Source organism: Vicugna pacos, chromosome 16 (genome assembly GCF_048564905.1).
Source record: "Vicugna pacos chromosome 16, VicPac4, whole genome shotgun sequence".
NCBI classification, from domain to species: domain Eukaryota; kingdom Metazoa; phylum Chordata; class Mammalia; order Artiodactyla; family Camelidae; genus Vicugna; species Vicugna pacos.
This window is the reverse complement of record NC_133002.1, coordinates 60,462,808-60,487,527: the sequence shown is the minus strand read 5'-3', so window position 1 is coordinate 60,487,527 and position 24,720 is coordinate 60,462,808. Positions and strand designations below refer to the sequence as shown.

At 56.7% G+C, this 24,720-nt stretch overlaps 1 protein-coding gene across 2 annotated transcripts; it reads right to left on the bottom strand.

Moving 5' to 3' along the window:
* Positions 1-1,031: 1,031 nt before the first annotated feature.
* C1QTNF1 (C1q and TNF related 1) lies at positions 1,032-19,813 on the bottom strand. Of its 2 annotated transcripts, none has more exons than XM_015235347.3 (4): positions 19,459-19,813; positions 5,135-5,297; positions 2,513-2,652; positions 1,032-1,999 (listed from the first exon to the last, which is right to left on the bottom strand). In XM_015235347.3, the coding sequence occupies exons 2-4, from the start codon at positions 5,281-5,283 to the stop codon at positions 1,449-1,451; spliced, it is 840 nt and encodes a 279-aa protein (XP_015090833.2). In that variant the 5' UTR covers positions 5,284-5,297; positions 19,459-19,813; the 3' UTR covers positions 1,032-1,448. The 2 variants fall into 2 exon arrangements, with proteins under 2 accessions (XP_015090833.2, XP_006199498.2); XM_006199436.4 differs by having other exon boundaries at positions 5,135-5,300; positions 19,459-19,812.
* Positions 19,814-24,720: the final 4,907 nt, after the last annotated feature.

The following is a 24,720-nucleotide window of genomic DNA, read 5'->3' as shown; positions in this document are numbered from 1 at the left end:
AGAGGGATCGGTAGACCCAGCGTTTCCGAGCGGCGGGAAGGAAGGCTCCCATAGGGGCTTAGGGCCCCAGCCCGGACGGGGGTGACCCCAGCCCTGGGTGTTAATGAGAAGCAGGAAAGGGGCTGCCGGGCCAAAGCCAGTCACAGGCCAGAGCGCCGGTTCCAGGCTGCACCCCGCTCCAGGTGTTCCCCCACCTGCAGAGCGGGGCTTTTGACCCCAGTGCTGGGAGAGGGACGGGGGTGGTGAGGGGACCTTCCAGTCCCTCCCAGCTCTCGCTGCCGTGGGGCCCCAGGACGCCCTCCTGCACTGTCTTAAGCTGCCGGTCAAAGAGGCCCCGGGGTGGGGGGATGGGGGGCTGCACGCCGAACCCTCTGGGAAGGAGGACTCAGATGTTGTGCGAGGGAGTTTCTAGAAAATGCTGTACAACCATGACGGCTGCTACAAAATCAAAGGCCCTGCTGCCTTCTGTGGGGGACCTGTCGGAGAGGAGGGACAGAAAACCAACACTGAGTGACAGGCGTGGCAGCCGTGCCCAGGAGGTGGGGGTGGGGTGGGGGCGTGGAGGGGAGCCAGGCCAGGACGCACTGCTCTGCTTCCTTGTACTGGGTTTTGCTCCTCATGGAACCACCTGCAGGTCTGGGGCCCCCAAGGTGCCCAGCTGCTGCCAGGAGCCTGCTTCTCCCAACCCAGAGACCATGGCCGAGGGCTTGGCCATCCCTCGGGGGAGCTGACACTTGCTGCCCCCCAACCCTGTCACCATCACGGCTTGTGCCAGGCCAGCTGGACCCTCATGCAAGGCCGTCTACAGGCTGTGGATGTCAGCCCAGCTGTCCCCCAGGAAGGTTCACACGTGGCTTAAAATATTAAGCCAGATGTAGTTTCCTGTCCCCACGCCCCCACCCCCCCCTTCCACATCACCCTCGGCGTCCACTTTACATCTTCTCTTACAAGGAGCCTCCTGTGGCCTCGAGTGGCGACAGCCCACCCCCGGGGAGCCAGAGGGATGGCGGAAAGTCAAAGACAACAATGCCTCCCTTTCTTTTCCATGGTTTACTTTGCTCCTTTCACAGCATTTAGAATTACTATTTGCAGTGGCGGGAGCGAGGATGGCTGACTCTGGGGTACTGTGGGGGCGCACCGGGCGGGGGTCACCTAAGGACACGTGCACAGAGGGGAGTTCCTCCGCACCGGCTTGCTGACTTCATCTGCGGACACAGCAGGGCCCGGGGACCACACAGTTGCTGTAACTTCCCACTCCCGGGAGGGGCGTCGTGTGAAATGCCAAAGCTGGGGGCGTGGGGGCCCGGGGGACCGGGATGGAGGGAGGGCCGGCCAGGAGGTGGCCGCGTGCTGGACCACAGGGGTCCAACGGGGCGAGGCGGGGCGGGGTGGGCATGGGGAGAACAGGAGGGTAGCCCACAGCGGTGGGGCCGGAGGCCAGCGGGTGGCTAGGGCTCGGCAGCCGGCTTGACCAGGTAGCCGCTGAAGGTGATGTAGGTGTCAAACTCATCGCTGAAGATGGCGTTCTCGCGCTCGCCCTTGAAGAGGCGCACCCACACCTCATCCTGGTCCCACAGCTCCAGCATCAGGCTCTGGCTCTGCATGATGCTGCGGTCGCTCACCTGGGCGTACAGGATCACCACCTCCTCCCCGTTCTTCATGATGTGCAGGTACGTCTCCTTCTGGTTCCAGGTGTGCACGTTGAGGCTGAAGAAGTAGACGCCGGGCACGTAGCAGTAGAACTTCCCCGTGAACATGTTGAAGTGGCCGTAGAGGTTCACGAACTCCGTGTCAAAGATCACCGTCTGGTAGTAGTCGTTGCTGTGCAGTGGCTTCTTCCGGCCCACCGAGAAGGCGGCGTAGTGGTTCTTGCACTGGTCCCCGGGGGCCCCCATGGACCCCTTCTGCCCTTTGGGTCCCACGTGGCCCCGGGCACCCATGGAGCCTGTTCTGCCGTATTTGCCCTGCAGGCCCCGATCTCCTCGGTCGCCCTTCTCACCTAAATGGACGGGAAAACACGTGGCATCAAGCAACCTCAAGGATTGTTCTGTTCTCGCCCAGAAGCAATCTATTTTTTTTCCCCTTCTGGAAATTCCTGGCAAGAACAGGGAACATTTGGGTTTATCCAAAAGCAACAGGCACAGCGGCCAGGCCCTCGGCTCCCTCCGAGCAAATGAACTGCAGATGCAGGGGCCAGGCCTGGGGATCTGGGACCCGGGCCGCAGGGCTTCCCAGCTCGGTGGTGCCGGGCTGTGCGAGGCTGCTGCTGCTCACAGGACCAGGAACCCGGGGCTTTGATGCGAATGCAGGTGGGGTGAGATCCTGAGCTGCTCTTAGGCTCCTTCTCCTGTGGACTCCTTTCCAACCTCACCTCTTGGAAGGGGGCAGGAGAATTTTAGAAATGGAATTTCCTTCTCTGCCTTAACTCCATCATCTCCCCTGCCCTCCAATCAGGACAGAACAGGGCCCCCTCCCCAGGGGAAGGTCCCCTCTGCTGGTCTCCACGCCTGACCTTTCAAGATGGTGATGTTGATCTGCGGCACCGGGATGGCCTGGTACACGGGGGTACCAGGGTCACAGCAGCGAAAGCACCGGGAAGCAGAGGGCTCATCTCCCTGCCTGGGGCTGTATTTTTCATGCTTTTCTTCAGCCCTAAGAGAGTAGAGACATCACCGTGAAAGCCAGCAGCTCTCAGAGCCAGGAACTCTTCTCTTTTCTGCTGCTGGAGGGTCTGGGGTCCCGGACTCGCCTTCTCCCTCGCCTGGATGCATGAGGCTGTATTAACGCTCCCTCCACAGAGACTGCACTGGCTCCGTGTGAATTCTGAGATTCTCGCTGAAGTTTCGGAAAGAGCCCCCTGCCCTCTGTTAACAGCAACGATGCTCTTGGAAACAACAGTAGCCAAAACAGCAATGACTTGGGTGCCTGGCAAGCTGGAGGCTGCGTGGGAGAAAGCGGCCCCTCCGGGAGGGGTCCTCAGATCACACGACAGTGCTGCGCCTAGACATCCTCTTCATGTATCTAGGATTCTAGAAGATGCTACAGGAAGCTGGCTCAGGGCTCAGCCACATCTGAGAGGCAGTAGCTGGAGATTCTGATGTTTACAACCTTACATTTGGAGGCTGCTCCCTTGAGACGGGGTCGGGGGTTGTGGGGAGGGCCAGACAGATCCATGCTGCCACCTCGAGGCGTCTCACTGCACTGCACCGTGCTCTCTGCAGCTCTTTGGCTGTGACTGAACCATCTTGGAGGTGGCACAGTCCCTCTCAAAGGGCCAGCTCCTTGTCTAACTCTGCTCCCATTTTCAAACCCCAGACAGTCCAGGAAATGTATCTGTATGCCCCCCAACTCAGTCACCCACAAGTCCCAGACTCCCAGACAGACCCCCGTCCCCACCTGTCACCAGAAGTCTCCATCTAGAGATTCAGTGAGCCCTACGTGAGAGATGTCATATGCCTCTAGAACCTGCCACTTGCCCCTAGAATCTTCTCTTTCCAAACCCTGTTCCCAGCATCACATAATCACCAGTCACCCAGGATGGAACCCTCAGCCTCATTCGAGACGCCTCTCTGGCCTCACCACTGCATTCTGAGGATCACGGAGTCCTGAGGAGTCAGCCCCATCCCGCTACAAAAGTGCCTCCAGGAGCTGGGCCCTCGGCTCTCCTCACCTCTGGGGACCACTGCCTTTTAAAATATATATTTTTTTATTTTTAATGGCAGTGCTGGGGATTGAACCTGGGACCTCCTGCATGCTCAGCACGTGCTCTACCACTGAGGTACATCCTCCCCCTCCACTACCACTTGAATGCTCTCCTAGAATTCATCTCTCCCACAGTTCTTCCTCTGCCCTGCCTCCCTCCAGGGTTCCTTGTAGAGCACCATGAAATTTAAACCTCTCCATGACTCCCCTATGGGATCTAGTTCAGGAGAGACCCTTCCACATCAGGCTCAGCTCCCCCCCCATCCTCCACCCTCTAGCATCAGCCCCCATGACCCCAAACGACCCAGCAGCCCTTACACTGCCAGACGCTAAAATAGCCACATCTCACACGTGCCGTCCTGGCGGCCAGGTGGCCTTCCCCTCCTTCCGTTCCTGGGATGCTCCCCAGGTGTCCTGCAAGACGCAGTCACTCCTCCACTTAGGTTCCCCTCCCCCACCCCCGCCACGTCCGTGTTGTGGACACACCTGTACTGCAGAGCCTTCCTCACGGCACTGAGTCATGTGTGTCTGTCCCCCCGCAGCCTTGGAGTTCCTGGAGGCCAGGGACTGTGTCATACATGTGTGTGTCCCCAGTGCCTAGTGGATGGCCAGACTAGTCGTGGCACTTGATCAATGTTGATTGAATGAAAAGGAGGACGAGGAGGAGGAGGAGACAGAGAAGGATGATGTCACTTTGCCCCAAATCCTGTGCAATCCCATTAGATGGCCTGAAGCCTTGGGGAGCAGGTCAGCCCAAAGCACAAAGTGGTGAAGAACTCAAAGGCAGCATGGGGCGGTCCCCCAGGTGTCTAGGACCTCGCGTCTGATGAATGACGTTGTCACGAGTAATCCTGACCATTCTGTGTATCCTTGCGAAACATCCCACGTGAAGTCTGCACAGCACACATAGTAGGGCGTACTATGACAACAGCGCCGCTCAGAAGGAGTTCGTAGCTTTTCAAGGAAAGCCACCACTTCTGTGCCAGTCATCAGCCTAGTCACCCACTGTGTAACTGGATCAGACGTCAGCTGGTGTGGAGACCAGCTCTCTGCCTGGCATCGCCCCTTCTCCTCTTCCTGGCGGTGCTGAGAAGCCCAGCAGATACCCTCAGAGGACAAAGCAGAACACAAGGAACCCGAGGGCTGGGCTTGGGGCTTTGGCATTCTCTGTTTTTAAGGATGTGTCTGTCAAACCTCAAGCAGACCCACATTCCTCTGGGGTTGGAATGAGGCGGGGTGACTGTCCTCGGTTTCAGATAAGGCACCCGGGTCACTGAAAGGGGAAATGGCGCCTCTGTCCCCCAGCACCAGCCCCCAGCCTCAGCCTCTGCCCCTTTTCCTGTAACCACAAACTAGCCCCCCCGGCACACCCCGGACCCCAGGCTCAACCCCGCCGAGCCAGAGCTCCTGTATCCACACATCACAGCCTCACCTCTCAGTGTGGTCCAGCGGCGGCTCCTTGGTTCCCTCCTGCTCCTGCTGTTCCTCCTGCCCACGCGGCACGCGGCCCAGCACCAGGCCACAGGTGAAGGCCAGCAGCAGACAGCACGCCAGCGCGAGTCCCAGCCCACGGGAGCCCATCTCCCCGCCGAGCCCTGCTGGGAGACACACAGAGGGACACGGGCTGGAAGAACGCCGAGGGAAGCAAGTGTTCACCAGACCCACAAGCCGGGAAGGGCTTCAGCCGCTGGTGCTCTTGGGAAAGGAAACACACACACACACACACACACACAGAGCCTTCACACACCCTCTCTACACACACACTCACATATACTCACAAACTCTCACACCTGCACGCTCACAAACCCTGGTGCAGATTCACACACACACATGCCCTCGCATACACAGCCACTCTCGCGCACTCAACACACACAGTCATATGCAAATACACTCCATGTGCCCTCAAGACACTCAGTACACTTACAAACTCACTCAGACCCACACTCTCATGTTCACACTTGCACACAGCACACATGTACTCCCATGCACTCACACATGCGTGTGCACACTCACGTAGGCTCACACGCACACTGCCCCTGGGTTTCAGCCCACCAGGCTGGCATTGGAGCCCTGAGCTGCAGGCTGCTGCTGAGTGTGGCGCTGCCCAGCCTCCACCCACCATCCCAGAAAGGAGACCCCTCCCCACTGAGCTCTGCAGATGAACACTTCTCGGCCCTGTTAGGACAATGAGCAAAATCTCGAATGAATTTGAGGGGTCACTGTCCAGTGACTCTGCCCCAGCCCGCACTGTGGGCAGGCAGGTGCCAACAGGTTGCTGTCTGGCCACCAGGGGGCGCACCAGGGAGCGTCCTGGAACCTCTGATGCAGGGAGGGTGTCCGCCCAGCTCCAGAGGGCGATCGTCCTCATCTCAGCCAGCGCCCGTGTCTCTCGTTCATAAGTGCTGTCCACAAAAGCTCTGGACAGGACCCTTCTGGTCCAGGAGTGAGATTGTCCTAGAAAGAGATATGCACTGGGGGTTCCCAGTGAGCCCCTCGGGGGCAGTGCCTGGGCTTAAAACAGACAGACCATCCCACCCACCGGGTTTTCCCCACCGGAGGTGTCACCCTGGCTAACCCCAGCAGTGGGGTTCACACGCGAGCCACGTGTGCCTTGGCTGTTCTGGTGGCTGGGAAACCTCCCCATCCCAGAGAGGGCGACTGTGGGCAATCTCAACCCATTTTGTTCACCAAGACGTACAGTTTAACACCTAGTGGGCCAAATAGGACACTTAGTTCGCAGCGGCATAGTGAGAAAACGGAGGCTGGGGAGTAGGAACCACCCACCGCCCTGCAGCCAGGCCAGGGCTGGGGTCCAGGCTTCTTGGGGAGAGGCGGAGAGTCAAAGCCAGGGAACAGTCTCAGGAGGTCCTGTGTCGGATTTTTCTTTAGTTCCTCTTTCATGTCTGAAACACTGAGACGGATTTCTGTTTTTGTCAGTAGTCATCTACCCGGATGAATGCTCCTTTCACGTGTCTTGGGCGGCCATGCCCGGCTTCCTCCACCTCCCGCTGCTCTGAGCCTCGCGGCTGGTGAGGGTGCGGCCCGCTCCACGGGGCCGACTTTTTGGCTTTGTTCTTTATTCTGCATGTTAGTGGGCTCGCTGTTTAGCTCTGAAGACAAGATGCTCTGGTCGCCCTCCCTGCTGGAGCCCCAAGCCAAGTCGAGAGAACCAGGGGGAAGCAGAGGACTGGACACCAGAGCCCAAGGTGCTCCCCATGGACCCTCAGGGACGTGATGAGACTCTGAGCCAGGAAGGCTGGCCTCCCCAGGAACTCCTGCCCCGCCATGACCCACATCTCTGCCAGGTCTTCAGTTCTCCGCCTGCCCCCTGCCCCCATCCCTGCAGTGGATTAGCTTGGCCCCACCTCCTAGTTCTCTACCAACCAACCATCCATCCCCAATGTCAGGGCCCCAGAGACCTTCCCAATGACCAAGAGACTGCCTGGACCAGGCCCTCACTCAAAATTTCCACTATCTCCCCCCCGCTTGCCAAAGAAAGTATATAAACGTAAATGTGATTTATAAAATACGTGTTAAAATCATCCCTCCCTCCGTCTCCCCACCTCCACCCCATCTCTCCAGGCTCCTTCCCCAGGGGGGCACCGTCCTCCCCAGTCTGCTCCCACCCTTGGGCTGCGTTGCACAGCACCCCTTGTCCTGTGTTCGAGCTCCCTGCTTCTTAAACTGCAGTCACCTGGGGAATCTTGTTCAAATGCAAATTCTGATTCAGCACGTCTGGGACAGACATTTTCAAAAAGCCCCCAGGTCCTGCCAAGGCACCATACTTTGAGTACCAGGTTCTAGCCACACCCCCAAGCTCTCGGCATCTGTCCATCTGCCTGCATCCTCCTCCCCTGGCCAAGAGCATCCTTCCTTCTCTTCTACCCATGGCCAGGCTAATGGGACCGACAACTGCCCCCAGCAGGTGCCGGGTTTCCCTGTATCTTTTCAGCTGGTCCTTATAGCCCTATAGGTTAGGGTTCATTCTGAGAACACTTCCCCGTTAGTTTTTACCCCATCACAGGCCTCGGATGGACCTACAGTGAATCCTTTAAGGAGACAATTTTCATTCATTATGATACCAAATTCACCAGTGAAGCAACAGAGATGTCGAGAAGTTGCTTATCCTAAGACCGCACGGTTTTTTAAGCGGGGGGGGGCTGGATTTGAACTTGGCGGTTGCCCTCAGATCACATCAGAATCCTACCTAAGACCCAACTCACATGCCTCATATTCCTCCTGAAGGCTTCCCAGACCCTCAACTGGAAAAAGAAACACAAAAACAAATCTCTCCCTCCTTTTTTTTGCTTGCACTTTTCATATTGGCTCACTCTACAGAGAGTTTTGCTTGGCCTGGAAGATTCTACATGGCGGACCCGTGACCTCCTCCGGGCCTGGGACATGGCTTGGTTCCTCTCGGACCCGCCAAGCATCCTGCAGCACCCTGAAGTCGCCGGCTGCTTAGCAAATATTTGTCAGATTGAATTCTCCTAATTTGTTTATTCCCTATTTCTGTATTTCCTGTTTTTCCTTGGCGCCTTGATAATTACTCTCTTTTTCCTTTTAAATGCCAAGCTTGCATCACTTGAAAGGAAAAGAGGTTTTCCTTTATTTAAACTTTTTTTTTCCCTGACTCCGAAGTAGTATGTAGTCATTTGAGGAAAGTGGAAAAAATAAGAGCAAAAGGAAGTCAAACACTGTCTCGGATGCTTTTGTCTCCCAGGTTCCTCAGCCTCGGCACGGCTGACATTTGGGGCCGGACTGGTCTTTGTCCCGGGGGGCTGTCCTATGCTTTGTAGGATGTTTACCAGCATCCCTGGACTCCACCCACCACGTTCCGTCAGCACACCCCCATCCCCAGTTGTAACAACCAAAAAAAGCTCTCCAGACTTTGCCACGTGTCCCCTGGGAGGCAGAAATCCTCCCCATTGAGAATCGGTCCTCTACCCACAATGGAAGCACATTTTTGCATGTTGGTATGTCTCTTTCCAAGTCTGGAAGAGGGATTTTCTGTACCTGGATCAGGGGAGGTGGGAGCCAGGATGCAGCCGGTGTGGGGGTGATGGCAGCAGTGGGGGTGGGGCGTGGGGCGGCCCAGCAGAGTCGGAGGCGCCAGGGAGACTGAGGGAGGGCAGCGGAGGCTGGTGGTTCTCCTCTAGGACCGCCTCTTTGGAGCCGAAGCAAACCCAGATTGAAATCCTTCCTTCTCCAAAAATACCTTCAGAGCCACTTTACCAAGTCCCACAGCAAAGGCAGCACCATGACATTATGATCATTTTACTCACTTTTGGGCAAAAGCAGTATTGGCCAACACCCACCGAGCTTGGCTCCAGCCCGCGTTCGTGATCTCTGGTGAAATGAAGTGCCCTGCAAGCGGGGAGGTTTTGCCCCCAGAAAGGCGACTCGGGAGAACGCACTGTGTTCAGCGAGGCAGGTCCGGGAAGCGGCCCCCCGGACTCCTCGGCCAGTGATGTGTGCCCTCGTGATTCTGGACCCGCATGGTCCAGTCCCGGGCTGTCCCGCAGTCAAGGCGTCTGAGGGCAGTTCCAACGTGACTCAAGTTCCAGGCTTGCCTATCCCAAACCCCACAAAGACAGTCATTTGCCAAATTCCACGGCAACTCCATGAACATCTTTTTCTCCCACCCACTCCCTCCAGGACCTACAGTTCCTCAGCTCCCCTCTCCTCCACCCTCCCCATCAACAGAGAAGAACCCCCCACTTTACAGCAGATGGGAGGGGCGACGGAGGGCTGAGGGCAGTTACGGGGTCTGGAGGAGGGCAGGAAGTCTGCAAACACTCACTCGTGAATCATTTTTATCCCTCCCCAGCCCTCAGATGGACCTGTGGTAAATGGACCTTTAAGGAGAGGATAAGCACCCACAAGTTCAAGTTTGCTGGTATCTGCTTAAAGTCGGTCCTGTCACTGGGGGGTGGGGCACCCACCTCCATGACGTGCCTGTGTTCCAAAAGTAAACTCCCAGAGCTCGGGGTCCATATGTTTGTCTTTTGTCTTGATGCCACACTCAGCCCAGCGCCATCTGACGAAAGTGTCTTATAAATGTGGTTTTCCCTCTTCCTTAATCATCGGGTAACCAGCTGTTCCGAGAGGTGAGACGCTTAGGATCTCCCTGGATTAGAAGGAGCTTAGAAGGAGCTTGGATTAGAAGTCCAAATGCCCCCGTAGCTCAGGAATTCCCTTGCGGCAGAAAATTTAACACAGTCGCAGTTCACGGAATGCCTGTGGTTTGCACAGCATCATGTAAGAGCTTGGGAGACGGTGACTGAACCGTAGGTTGAATCTCTTCCCTGACCTCGGGAACATTCCCGGCCAGCGAAGGAGACAGACGTGCACCCAAGTACAGCTCAAGACAGAATGACAGATGTTGACTCAAAACATGACAATCTAGGCCTGTCCTGTCCACTGCAGTGGCTGCTAGCCACCTGTGGCTATTTCATTTTAAACCAATGAAAAGTAGTAGGTAGGGGAGGGCATAGCTCAGTGGTAGAGCGCGTGCTTAGCACGCACAGGGTCCTGGGTTCAATCCCCCCGTACTTCCACTAAAAAAAAAAAAATTTAAACCAATTAAAATTAAATAACATTCTAAATGCCATTCCTCAGTCACGCCAGCCACATGCCAGCAGCTACAGGATGCGGGGCACTCCCATGCTGGATGGCACAGGGCAGAGCGTTTCAGTCACTGCAGAAAGCTCTGCTGGGCAGCTTTGTTCCATTAAAATGAAGTGGGGGGCGGGGGGGGAGTAGGAACTAGGAGCAAACAGCAGGCCCGGCATCTGGGAGGCATTTAGACCCCTTCCTCTCATGCGTCCGCGACGCCAGATCAGTCACCAACCCGCGTTAATATCTCCTGAATGTCTCTGCTCCTGTCTACGATTTGTCTGTATGTGATGCTTTCCAGGACCTCTGGCTGTGTCCCAGACCTCAATCCACCCGAGACAAATACCTTTGCCTGGCTTTTCTAGGGCCTGGACATCACCCCCCAAATTGTACATGCTTCTCGCGAGGAAGCTCAGCATAAGATAGGACTTTCTGCCACACCTGATGTCTTAGGGGTCAAGGCTGCAATTTGGCTCTGCATCCAGTCACTCCTTGTTTCAGCACAGCATGCACAGGCACCAGTCCTTCCGCTCATCTGCTCCTGCCACCTCCCCTCCCCAGGATCCTCTCCACCACATAGGAAGCCCTGGAGCTGTCCCTCTCTGCTTCCACATCTGGTGGAAATTCTCCTGTGGAGAAGCTCAGATTTCTCCGCTCACCGCAGGAGGTCCCCTGGACTCAGATCCTGGGGTGCCCAGAAAGGAGAAAGCCGCATGTTGGGGTGTCCCTGTGGTCCTGATGGCCATAGGGATTGTCTGACCTTGACATCTGCCTCCCTTCCCCAGAAGCCACTCATCACACTACTTCTCCACTTACTGGACTCCTCCCACCGGCGATGGGCAGGAGGGAGGCAGGTGACTTCCAGGTGATAAATGACGTTTGCTCGCCAATTCCAGGAGCCCGTTTAATATCTAATTTTCCCTTCTATAGTCGGGCAGCCCCAGCCAGTCTCGGACTCTTTCCTGCTGCCCCCCAACCTTGTAGAGGAAGCAGCCGTGGGGTGATGGGCGGCCGTTATCAAAGGAACTGTCGGTTGGGGGCGAGCAGTGCCTTTCCCGAGAGATGTGGGTGTCCTGGCCCCGACTCGCTCGCTCTATCTCCCTCTTGTACTTTTTCCAAAGACGCCGTCCTCTGGCTTAGAGGAAGAGGGTGTTTTTGTTTGTTTGCTTTTTCCGGTTTGGGGGGTTTACTTGGTTACCGCCAAAGCCCAAGGCTGGGGAATGGACGTGGGGTCTCCCAGGGCTACTTGCTGGTTGAGAAGCTGGCCGGGGACAAAACGGCGAAGGAAAGCGCGCGCAGGCCGTCGCCCCAGCCTGAACGCCTCCGTCCTGCCCCGGGCAGCTCGCTGCACGCGCACCGGAGGGGCTCACCTGGGGCCGGGAGCGGGCGCTGCGAACGCGTCTGCGCGGCCCCGCAGACCCGGAGACCGCGTGGGCGGCGGCGGCAGGCCCGAGGGGCGCCCGGCCAGCCCGGCCCTCCCAGTGCACACAGAGGCGCCCTTGGCAGAGCCGTGTCCCGAGATCACCTCCCGGCGGCCCGGCCTCGGCGGCCGCTTGCCCCTGCTCCGGGAGCCGCGTGAGGGAGGGGAGCCGCCGCAGCCCGCGCCGCAGGCGGCCTGGCCCGTGCCCCGCCGCGCCGCCCCTTTCCCAAGCAGTACAGATGGTTTCGGTTTTCTGGGACCTGAAAAATCGCTGCCACATCTCGCACCATCTCTGGGGGAAGCTTGGCCAAAGGTAGGACTTTGTCCCACACCTAACGGCGTCTAAGTCAAGAATGTAATTTAGCTCAGCACCCGGCCCAGCCCAGACTGCTCACGGACCTCCATCTCCCATGAGGGCTGCAGGGAGCCTGCCAGCGATGACCACCCACCTCTCCGCCTCTGCTCTGCCCACTGTCTCCCAGTGTCTATCCTCCGCGACCTCCTCCTTAGAGACAGGCGTTTTCCAGACTGTGTCCTCAGCCTGCAGCTCCTCGCACTCCAAACACTTTGCACTAGTCCTTTCAACCAGCAGCTCCCTGACCCTCGGTCCCAGCGGGCGTCCCTGGCCGCTGGGCTCTAGGCCTGCGCTCTCCAGAACAGGGCCAGTTGAATGAATGAAAATGAAACAAAGTGAAAAATTCCGTTCTCAGCCACTTGAGCACACTTTGAGTGTCTACCCTCTTAGACATCTCCAGCATCTCAAAGTCCTGTTGGATGGCACTGGTCTGGACCCAGGTGTCCAGCTGTCCTCCAAACACCTCCTCTTGGCTCTGTCGTGAGACCCTCGACCCCCCAGTTAGCTCACTGTCGTCTCCCCCAGTCCCCACCATCCCAGGCCCCGGCCCCTCTGTACTGTCACCAGGCCTCCGAAAGATCCCCCCTCCCCCCACCTCAGCCTCCGTCACCACTTCTTTCTCACTCTTTGCTGGTCTCCTCGCCTCCCATCTACCTTCCAAGCTGCTTCCCAGAGGCAGCTTTCAGACCTGCGCATCTGACAGCTACCCTTGGCTAAAAAGGCTTCCCGTGAAAATAAAGGGGATCTTTCACCCCAGAGCTTCACCTTCTGGCTCCTGCCTCCTCTCTGGCCCCGCCACCCCCACCCACACGTGCATCCCTCACACCAGCCCTCTGGGGTCGCTGGAAGTCCCAACACAAGTCACACAACACCGGTCCTCTGTCACCTTCCACGTTGCTGTGTCCTTCAGAGCCCAGCCTGATGCCACCTCCTCCAGGAAGTCTCCTGCTCTGGTCCCCTCACAGACCAGGAGGCCCCCATACACAGAAGCCGTGTCCCACTTCACACGTGCCTCCAGTGTCTGGTGTCTGACTCTCAGTACCGTCTGACCTCCACTCTCACTGTTGACTGTTCCCAAGCAACACAGCCATCATCCAAAGAGACTTCAAGCCCGTGTGTTCAAATCTGTCTCTAATTCAGGATGGCTTCAAGCCATGGGGTTCCAGTTCAGAATGGTAGGGGGGTAGGGTTGGCGGAGAAGGGAAGGAGGAGAGTGACCTTGGGCCCACTATTAAGTGTCATGGGAATGTCATCGGAGTCTGACAGTTAGTCCTCTTTTCCCTCAAACGCTCCTCTTACTGGGACTCAGAAAATCTACCACTTCAAAAAGTTACAACCCGCTGCCCCCATTCGCCAAAGTTACAAACCTCCTAAATGCCCTGCAGAAGCAGCCTAATCAGACAAATGGTGGTGCCTCCATGCAGCAGAATAAAATAGAGGTGGTTGGTTCAGGGTGGCAAAGTCAACTGCCTCCAGCTGTTGTAAGACAATAGGGAGAGGAGGAGATTGTGGCCAACCATGAAACACGTGCTCTGTTTGAAGGCATTTAAATACATAAATAAGTAAATGGTGGGGGGGGAGGGGCAACTTTCAGCCGGTGGCGCTGAGTGACCTCTGTCAACAGATCAATATTTACTGTCTCAGAAAGATGTTCACAAAATGCTGATGAGTAGAAATACAGGTTGAAAACATGCATACACAAACACACATCCACACACACGGATCCTCCGCTGCAGAGATCTGAGGCCACCCACCTAGCTGCTAACAGCAATTATCTGTGGGTGATGAAGTTACGGATGTTTGCTATTCTCTTATTTTTGTGTCTCTGGGGTTTTCCCCTATAACAGTCACATATTTTTTCACATTAAGTCCACATTGTTTTCCACTTAGAAAAATGACAAATCAGCCCCACCCTGGAGACGAAGAGCGCATTTTGTTTATTCTGGAGAATCTGAGTCTATGCGTGGAAAAGGAGAACGGGGGAGGGGCTTGGGGCTGCTATGGCAAGTTTGTGGCTCGAGCGGACGTGTAGAATGTAAATTGCCCCAGTGCTGAAGTCCCACGTTCTTTCACAAGTGTTTATCGAGTGTCTGCTGCGTACCCGGCCCGCGGGCAGGAGTCAAGGGACACGACGGAACAAGAGGAAGATCAGCCCTCCTCTGGGGCAGCAGAACCCTGGAGTTGCCATGGCTACGGGTTAGGCTGGGAGGGTACCTAACTGGGACGCAGGCCAGCCAGAGAGAGCACGTTTTCGAGAAGTAGGCGGATTTGTTCTGCCGTTGACACACCAGTCACTGGTGTACTTGCTACTGAAGGAGGCAGCCTGCAGCCATGAAGCAGGAGGAAACGGAACCAAACCCTTGAGCCCACCATCAGGAATTCCACTCAAGGGCCAGGCGAGCTAACCGGCCCGGGAGCAGTGCCGCCGTTTATCAGAGTGGTACCATTTCCTCCCGATGAAGCTCTGCCACCTGGTTAAGCACCTGCCACGTGCTGGGCTCGGGGCACATGCTTTATGGATGCTACTGAACTGGATCCCTACGATCACCTCGATTTCTCAGAGGAACAAATGAGCTCAGAGTGAGGAGGCCACTCACCCCAGGCCCTGCCATGGCAGGTGCTGGAGGTCAAGTGAGACTCAGGTGTGTGACGGCAAAGCTCCTTCCATTTCACCTCGAGGGGCCTCCAGGAAGATGCCAGGTAGGGCAAGCTTGTCCAGCCAAACCGCTGTCCCGCGGGCGCTCACACCTGCCAGGCAGGCGTCCACCTGCTTAGCTCACTCAGTTACAGTAGGAGCAGCGGCGGCGGCCCTGGGCCCTGAGGAGCTGATCTACCAGCCAAGCCCTTGCATTCTTCCCTTCAGCAGATCACTGGGGGCGGGGGGCTTCTCTGTGCCGGGCACGGGGGACCCACTGTCTTCATGGAAGCCGTGTGCTAAGATCTCCCGGTGCCAGGCTGCCCACCGTTGGAGTTTAATTCCTTTGGGTCTAGGCACAAAATCACCAGGAAACCCCTCCCCATCACACCTCAAAATTAGAAGGGGTGTGGAAGGTGTGGCCTGTTGAATGTGCACTTTTAGGGCCCTGTTTTTGCAGGGTAGAGAGAAATCAGCACACGGGTGAGCTCTGCAGGGGAGGGGAGGGGGAAGGCCGTATGGTGTAGAGATGGCAGATGGTCCCACCCCGAGCCCTATGCCTCAGGTGGTTGGAAGCAAAGGGTTCTAAGGCCAAGCGCAGCTGGCAGGAGGAAACAGGGTAGACAGCTGATGCTGGGGGTGTGCTGTGCGTGCCCTGGGGCTGCTGTCCCTTGGGGCTGCCTGGAGTCAGGTGTGGGGGACCCCATAGGAGAGGCCCCCACAGAGAAGGGACCAGGAGCAGAATCCAGGACCTGAGAATGGAACGGAAGGGGGAAGGGTGCATTGGACGCCAGTCCTTGTCCCCAGCTGCCCTGCCCTGGCTCTGCTTGTTTTGTGGGGTCCTTCTCAGGGTCCGCTCCAGCCAAAACTAAGGCCAGTTTCTAGAACCCTGGGTCTTGCTCTCATAGCTACACATTAAGGGGTTGGTGGGGGGTAGATGTCTTGATGCTGGAAACCTAAGAGCCACGACCACCCCAAACCCCACCGAGATCCACCCATCTCTCACCAGAACCAACTTCAGTCTCTTCACACGCAGAAAGGGCCCAAGTGTTTCCAAGCACACCCCAGGTGCCAGCTCTGACCACCAGCCCCAGAAACCTGCAGGGCCCGGCCCAGCCAACGTCTGGCCGGCACCTGCCTGCAGCTCCACCAGGGCTGGCAGCCTTCGCAGATGAGGTCCTTTCCCTTCTCTGGGCCCCAGGGCAGAGGGCGGCTGGTAACCAGATGTCCCCACTTGGTGGGGTGTGCAACAGTGGCGAAGGGTTTGGGGCCTTCTCTCAAGTGTGGAATCACCAGCAGCCAGCACAAGGTTCCAAGAACCTGGGATCCCCGCACCCGCTGCGTCCCCCACTGCCCGCCCCATCTGCCTCTTTTCCCGTGCTCCCTGCCCTTCCTGCCTCCCTGCCCACAGTCTCCTGCTCTGCTCCATCTCATTTCAAGGAAGATTCCTACCCGAGCCAGGGAGGTGGTCAGACATGAGGCGCAGCCTGGCCCACATCCTGACGGTCGTCCTGTGTGGGGCGGATGCCCGGGCAGGACTGTGCCAGTCCCGTCCACAGCTGGAGAAGGGGTTGACTCCAAAGGCCCCTGGGCAAGCCAAGGACACCCTGGTGGGCAGTGGGGGGCCTCTAGTGCCTCGACCCACACCCATCCCGCTTTGATCCCAGTTCTGGGAAGAAACACAGGCAGGGAGGAAGGGCCTCCTGGGTCCAGGAGCCGCTTCCGTCTCCAGCTTCACAGGCACTGCTCAGCTGCCTCCCTGATGAGGACCCAGAGATAAAGATGCCCTCAGAGAGCTCAAGAGGACCTCTTCACAGGTCCGAGCCCCTCTCCGAGACGCAGGGAGGCCAGGGTCAGAGGTCCCAGACTGCAGTGGCAGAGGTTTCACCGCGGGGCTTGGGAGGAGGAAAGGAGCTCGCACGGCTGCTTCTGCACACCCGTGGTTAAGTGCAGAACTGGCCCCGCCAGGCTGAGGACGCCCGGACAAGCCCTCCAGAATCCCAAATCCCGTGCCCTGCGGTCCCAGCTCATGGGGCTGCCCCAGGAACCCAGAAGGAGGCACCTGTCCAGGCTTTGACAATCCTTTTCCAAATTCTTCTCTGAGTGAGCAGGTGATCCCTCACTGTGGGAGGGGTCAAGGAGGGGTCCAGGGTCCTGTCCAGGGAGCTGCTTTGTCTCATTTGACTTTAAGAGAAGACAGATTTCAGCAGGTAAAAACGGGAAGAAAATAATAACCCTCGGCCCACGCGGTAGTTGCGCTACGAGGATGAAGCGCCCCAGGAGGTCATCGCCCCCACTTAAGTACCTCTGGGCTCTCAGGGCAGGGGGACGAGGCCGCTCCCGAAATGCCCATTTCTCTCCCCAGCGGACGGGCAGAATCAGCCCAGTGTGGGGACCACAACAGAATGGAAACTTCCTATTCTTCCTTTCCTTGGCAAGCTGTCACCCCCACCTCTCTCCTAGGGCCCTGGAGCCTCCGTGACCCCCAGCTCCAGAAACAGGGACCCACATGAGGGCCGGCCCTTGGAGACAAAAACGCAGCAGCAACCTCGTGGCCAGCGAGGACGCCCAGCGGCACAATTGTATCTACGAAATTCTTTTCATCTTTGTTTTGATGGGTGAAGCTCAATGCCAGAATATTTGGTTTGTGAGTCATGCTAATTATAGCTGGGGGGTTGGGGGAGGGTGCGGGAGGCACCAGGAAGAACAACAGAAAGAAGCAAGTTCCAAAAAATTATGCTGTGCTGGTTGCCCTGAATAGGGAGGTTCCGTCCCAGGAATGAGGAGGGAGCTGCCTGCACCCTTCCGGGGACCATGATGTTGGCTTTCTTGGCTCCCACCTGCCCGCTGGCTGGCTGCACCTGCCCCAGACAGGCAGCAGTGTCCTCTGGCTGCACGAGGCCCACCCATGTCCTCTGGCACTTGCATTTCTCTGTCTCCCTGCCCTGCTGCTCGCCCATAGCATGTTCCTTGGCATCACAAGAGACTCAAGGTGGGAGGAGAAGGAGGAGAGAGAGCCAGAGGAGAGGACCAGAGTCCCTGAGAAGCAGAACCTGGCTGTCCTTTCGGCCCCAGGGCACTTTCTCTGCAGGCAGCTGGGAAGTGGGAATTTGGGTACTTGAGAAGCTGGGATTCCAGCCTCTGCTTGGAAAGCTGTGCCTCCTTGAGCAAGTCACATCCCTTCTCTGGGCACAGAGATGCAACCTGGGGAGTCGCGGGCCCTCCATCTACAGCTTTGGGACAAATCATGAGCCTCTCTGAGCTCTTCAGGGGTAAGAGGACCATTGATAGAATTATTGAGAGTCAATATTGCTCATTGCTTGCTGTGCAGAAAACACACACACACACACACACACACACACACACACACACACACACACACACCATGACTGCCATTATTTCTATTTTCACTGCTGCTGGGACACCCCTAAGCTCTGCTCAGCTCTCAGGTCAAGAGGGAGGGTGGAGAAGTGGGGCAGGGAAGAGGACAGCTCAACCTTCTGCCCCCCGTCTCCCCACCACTAGTGTTTCTCTGCCCCTCTGGCCGGCAGAGGTGGTGAGGGGCCTCGTGGAGAACAGATGCCTCCCCCAGGCAGGCCTCTCCCAGCAGCCCACTCAGCCAAGTGCCTCTAGCTGTAACCTTGCACGTGGGGCTGGCCACGTGCTTCCCCGAACTATAAAAAGCAAAGGCCTGGCTGCCTCTGAGGACCTCACACCCTCCCCCAGGGACCCAGGATGTAGCTAGCTGTTGAGAAAACTCAGTTTCTCAGGACACGCCCCATTTTCAAAGTTTGGAAGGAGGAAGTTCCAAGGGTGCCAAACTGCTTGCATTCTTAGAAACCGAGGGAGACAGAAGAGACGGCAGCAAGTCACAGGGAGAACCGGCTCCCTCCTTCTCCCTCAAGTGGATCAGGAGGGCCCAGGAGTGTCTGAAGCACATTGGGGTCCCACGGGGGCTGTCCAGGAACCGGCACAGTGGGGCTCACACGGTGTGGGTGCCTGGGACAGGTGGGGATCACACCTGTGCTGTGGAGATGCCTGCAAGAGCTAGGTGGCCCTCAGTGCACAGAGAGGCATGCGCAGTCCAGAGTCTCCAGTGCAGCTCAGCACCTCGGGCCCAGACCTGGGCCATGTTCAGCGGTGCAGGCAGCCCAGAGGGTCCCCGGGAAAGGGACATTATTTTTTCCTGTCCAGTCTGGATCCCCTCCAGGGACACCAGGCCATTAGATGCAAGGGCCAAAGTCAGCCTTCCCCTGTTCTGTGTGGGCTCCAAGTTGCCCCCAGGCAGGGCTGGCTCTCAGGTGGTCTGGGCGATGTTGAGGTGAGGGCTCCCCCACCAGGTGCAGAGGGGACTTGGGCATCATTCCTTTTCCTTCCACGCCCAGAGAAGAGTGAAGCAAGATGAAACCCCACAAAAATCGGGGGAGGTGCAATCATTCCTGACAGCTTCTGTCTGCCGCTGAGCCCGCGCTGCTCCCTGGTCCCAGAGGGAGACCATGGCCACGGCACCTCTGCTACAGAAGGGAGTAGCAGGAGCCAGTACCGGGCCCTTCCCCCAAACTCCTGATCTTTCTGCCTCTTTGCCACGAATGCCACCCTGGCCCCTCCCACCCCTCTCGTCGCCCGCCCCGGTGGAGGTGTCTGCTGGGCGACCAGGCTGAAGCCACGAAAAGGACCCGCAGCAGCGCAGAGTCCCACCAGCCACGTCCCCACCCGCCAGGCACCTACCTCCAGCCGCCAGCGTCTGGGAGCGAGCGGGGCGCCCGCGTCCTCCCCAAGGCCTCTCTTAGAGCATCTCTCAGCGACGGAACCTCCTCCCGGCCAGGTCCGGGGAAGACCAGACTTGTCGAAGGAGAGAGCGGGCAGGAAGGGAAAAGTCCTCTGGGAAGAGGGTGCAGAAAGTTGTGGGAGTGCAGACAGAGCCGGCCCCTTCCCGGCACCTGGATCTCCTCTGCTCCGAGGTCTCTTTGGCCAGAAGCGGAAACGCGGTTTCTCGAAAGTAGAGGAAGAGCTGAAGAAAGCGGGACAGACGCGTAAAGAGCAAACCCCAGCCAGATGTGAGCGGCCGCGGAGCCTCGAACGCTCCCAGTGCATTTTATCCAAACAGCAGCCGCCAAGGATTAACTGTGTGTGTGCCCGGCTGGCAGGGGAGCGCCGAGCGCCGGTGCTGCCCTGCTCCTGGCCTCCCTGTGAGCGGCCCGGGCTGGGGGCTGGGGGTGGGGTGGGGGCTCCAAGTGTCTGGAAGTCCCTCCAGGTGTGGGGCTGATGGGGGGGCCCGGGACCGGGAGGGCTGGGAAACCTGTGTTGCTGGGTGGCAGAGGGATGGGCTCCAAGGAGCTCAGGGGGCACCTGCAGCCAAGCTAGAACCTGTCCCCAGATGGTGGCAGACCTGAGACATCCACCTGGGTCCAGGGGAATCTGAACCCCCAAAGCAGAACGCAGAATTACACGTGTGTGTACACATGTGCATTGTGGGACGGTGATGGCCCAGTGCTTTGTTCAGAGTCTTAGAGGGCTCTGTGATCCAAAGGTTAGGAACCCCAGCTCGGGGTGCAGACTTTCCAGAGGACACGTGAGCCAGAGTGGGGCCAGCAGGGACGTCAGCATTTCTCAGTCTCTATCGGGCCTTTCACTCCTTGATATGAAAACCAGACACGTTCGCTGTCTCATAAATGAGTTCTTTCGCAACAGCTCCCCTGGCCCCACCCTGCGTCCCGATAGCTGCCCTGGGCTTCCCCGGGGCTGCCCCAGGTCAGGCAGGTCTCCATCCACAAACACTGTGTCAGACTGATCGTTCTAGCATCTTATCCTATGAAGGCAAGAGGAAGGATCTGGCCTGAGAAACACAACTCTGCTGTGATGATAACGGTTTTCTGTCTGTTTTTTTTTCTCCCCAGCTCCCCTGGTCTCGCCAATCCACCTGGATGTCCTGCCTGCACTTTTTGTTTGGTCTGCACTCCTCCAGGCCTCTCCCTCAGGCTCCACCCAGACAGGAGATGCTGGAAACAGGGACGCTGAGCCTCCTCCTTGCCTTGGAATTCCTTCTCCACCTCTGCTCCGCACCTGTCTGCCTCGAAGGCTAAGAAATTGAAACAGAAGGAGGAGGGTGTGCATTTCGGACATCCACCCAGCATACCTTCGCACCAGGGTGAGTTGAGGACGGTGGAGATGGAAGAAGAGCAAGGGTTCAGGGCTGTGGAGAGACCCTGGCAGCCAACCTGCCCCTGCGGGAGCAAAAGGACACATGGTCCTGGTCCTCCGTGGCCCTGGAGAACTTTAAGGACACCATGGCAAGATTAAGTAACTGTGTCGCCCCTGGGGATGTGGCTTCAGCCACGTGAGGAGACTCGGAACCGCTCGCGATCTTCAGCGTGTGTCTGAGGCTTGGCACACGCTCCATCCCTGACAGGAAAACACAAAGATAAGCACGTCTCCTTTCCCGTGCGTAACTCGAGGGGCATTTCCTGGTCAGCAAGACCCTGGCCCAGCACGCTGGCTGACCTCCGACCTTCCCCTAATTGCTCTGTCCCCAAACTACCTTCTCAGCAGGGAGAGGGCAAGAAGAAAACGGAAGGAGGCTGTGTCTTCACGCACCCCCTGCGGGACCTTTGTCCTCTTCGAGGCTGAAGGATTCAGGTCTTTCTCAGAACTCCTGTGAACGGGGAAGTCCCTGAGGGCAGTGGGAAAGCTCGCTGTGGCCCTACCCAGGAGACTCAGGCCTGGGGAGGTCCTGGACCGATACCAGAACTCAGCGCAGGGACACGCAGCTGGAAAGAAAAACCCTGGAGATGGAAGATGTGTTCTGCTCTCTTGCCCCACGCTGCGCAAGACAGCTTTAGCGTCTAAGAACTGAAAGACAGCGACCTTTAACATAATTCCAAGACGTGCACTTGGAGGCCCCGTACACAGCAGAGCTCTAGAAATAGAGCCAAACAGCGAGCACCCCTTCTGGCGGCAGCTGGCTCGTCCTAACGGGAGGCTTTGCGTCCTCGGCCTGGGGTTGCTGCCCTCCCTTGGGGGCACCTCAGTCTCCTTGTCTCTGAAGCAGAGCTAGGTCCAGGATCCCTCACCTGGAGCCTCTGAGGTCAGATGTGTTCAGAGTGGGGTGCGAGTGTCACTAGAGCGTCTTCCCGGCCGGCTTTGGGCGGGGCCCCTTCATCCGACGCTTGCGTTGTCTATAGTGGGTTAAATCAAGGCCATTCCTAGTCTCACAGCCATTCAAGTCACATTGTTCTGTCAGATTCGTTCGTGCCAAATTCAGGGGAACACGAAGTTTTCAGAGCTGTTTGCATTTAGAGGATTCGGGGTAAAGCGAGTGAGAATGTTCGTTTTAACTATCAGTGTTATAAGTGCCATCTTCTCCCCTCTCTCCTCTTGGATAGAGCCCCCATGTCTCCCAAGAGTTAGAAAGAGATTACTTATTTTTCTTGAGGCAGAAACTTGGGGGTGGGGGTGATACTCACCATGGCGACAGAAGCCTGGGGTTTCCCAGGATTTTTGTGAGAAACAGAAGGCCCAGAGGCGTGGGAAGTCAGAGAATGGGAAGGGAATCTGAGTATATCTCGGGTGGTGCCACCAGGCCCACAACTCAAGCCAACAGGCAACCGGGCAAAGAGTCACGAGGCTAAGCTCCCGAAGAAAGCAAAGGCAGCCCTCAAGAAAAGAAATATTACGTCCTGCAAGCACGGAGCTAGCCGGGGCCCTGGTGGCCCTTGGTCGGGTACCTCCTCACTGCTTTAAAGTTGTAAGTAGGAAAGACGGCGGATTTGGCAATGCTTGGTTCTCTCCACTGTGGTCATAGCCACCCCCACCAGCAACTGGGGAGGAATGTTCTCAGCAAAGATCTTGTTGGACAGTCCCAGCCAGTGCTAGGGACGAGAGTCGTGGCAAAAAAACACAATGTTAACAAATCAGAACCCAAAGCCAGCAGTGGTGTCTGGGGAAGATTTCATCAGCCCTGCGATGGGTCAGAGGCCAAGGCCAGTCAGAACCATGAACCCCACCCCCCGAAGAGGTCTGTCTCTCAGGCTCCCAGGACAGCCTGTTGCATGGTTGCATGCCTATTCTGGAATTCCCTGGGAGCCCACACCTCCTACACAAGGATGTCTGAGCCAGACTCCTTAAGTTCCCCTGGATGTCCCCGAGTGGCTCCACGTTCTCAGATAAGGGCAGCTCATGGATGTAAAACCCAGCAGCTCACCACGGGGGGAGGGGGGTCCATTCCTGGAATATCCGCCTAGAGGCAGCACACTCCATGCCCTCTGTGGTTTGGCAGTTCCGTCTCTCCTGGGCACGTCACGAAGCTCACTCTGTCTGTTTCCTCATCATTGGAAAAAACGACGTGACCTCGGTTAACGTCTCCAAGACGCTCAGTTCCAGATAAGCCCAGCCCGTCATTAGCGGCGCTGTGATTTTTTTCCCACTTCGGCCCTAACGGTCTGCCTCTCCCGGCTATTTTGGGCCGGGCTGCCCGACCATCCCACTGTCAAGGGCAGAGACTGGTATTGCAAACTTTTGAATTCCATTCCAAAGGGTAGCGACAGGCAGGCTCAGATGGTGGCGTCCCACTGCCAAGGGATGGGGGTGGGAGAGTCTCCGTGGAGATTTGGAGAAGGAGCCGAGATGGAAACTTGGCCGCCAGACCCAGCCTCCCTGGCCACCGGCCCACCCTCATTGCTCCCCGAGGGCACTGCCGGTGTTCTGGAAGGCTCGGGGGCAGGTGGGACTCGGGCTGGCAGCTGCGAGGACAGAACAGGCTAATCTGCTTTAGGGTCGTCATCCTCGCACCCAGAGAGGACACTCCCGCTCCAAGGAGGAGTCAGCTCTGGACTCCATGCAAAGACAAGTGGGCAGGGATAAGATTCTACACTTGCCATTTTGTCTTTTTTTTTTTTAACCCTTCCTGTGCTTTCAGACTCTAATCAAGCCATTTCATGCCCCATGCCTCAGCTTCTCCGTCTCTCAACGTCTACTGCCCTGTTTTGGGAATTCCTTTTCAGCACTTGCAGTTACACGAAGACAGAGGACTAATTAGGTAACACCACTTTACTGGATGCACAAAATGGGAGGGCCCCCTGGTGGACTGCACAGTTCTAAGCACCTAACTCTGAAATGAATGAGTCAATCAGTAGGCACACGTATGAATGCTTAAAATGAAGACTTTTTAGTCTTTTATGCAGAAATACAGGAGATAATTTCCAGGAGAAGGCCACGGTGATGTCTCTGATGATGCAGAGAAGATGAGGACAAGGAAAATCAAAGGAAAACCTGGTTGGACATGACTGTGGAGTCATTGTTGACTGGCAAGAGAGCAACATCATGGCACAGCCTCCCGGGAAGGCAGCGTCTATTCTCTAGAGGATGCAAATCCCCTTTGATCTAGTCACCTTTCTTCTAAAAGTGTATCCTATGATACACTTACACTTGTGCTCAAATAACCAAGATATGCCCCAAAGCATTGCTGTAATGTAGAGAAATCACAGACACCCTAAAAGGACATCACAAGAATCCTGGTAAAATAAATGACAGGACATCACATGGTGGAATAGCACACACACAGCTCTTCAGAGAGTGAAGCAGCGTCCTATATAATGATATGGAACAAGCATTAATGGGAAGTGAAAAAGTACAAACCCTATTGAAAAACATTAAAGAAGACCTAAGTCAATCAGAAAAGCATACCATAAAAAAAAACTCAGTTCTCTCCCAATTAATCTACAGGCTCAAAGTAATCCCATTCCAAATCTCAAGAAGTTGGGGTGGGTGGGATGAAGGGGCTGGGGGATTGCAACATTTGAAGGCTTATTATAAAGAGGTGGTAATGAGGACAGTTGTATTGGAGCCACTGTAAAAATTATACCAACACCATGTAATAGAAAGTCCCCAAGCAGACTCATGTGAACATGGAAACTTGATCTATGACAAAACTTTGTATCAGATCAACTGAAAAGGACGGATTTTTCCCTGAAAACAGCACTGAAGTTCTGTGGC

What these genes read in the sequence shown, in the direction of transcription:
- C1QTNF1 (XM_015235347.3), bottom strand. Translation starts at nt 5,283, where the DNA reads ATGGGCTCCCGTGGGCTGGGACTCGCGCTGGCGTGCTGTCTGCTGCTG. An exon ending in CCGCTGGACCACACTGAGAG is followed by an intron (nt 2,653 to 5,134) that starts GTGAGGCTGTGA and finishes CTACTCTCTTAG; the next exon opens with GGCTGAAGAAAAGCATGAAA. An exon ending in CAACATCACCATCTTGAAAG is followed by an intron (nt 2,000 to 2,512) that starts GTCAGGCGTGGA and finishes CCGTCCATTTAG; the next exon opens with GTGAGAAGGGCGACCGAGGA.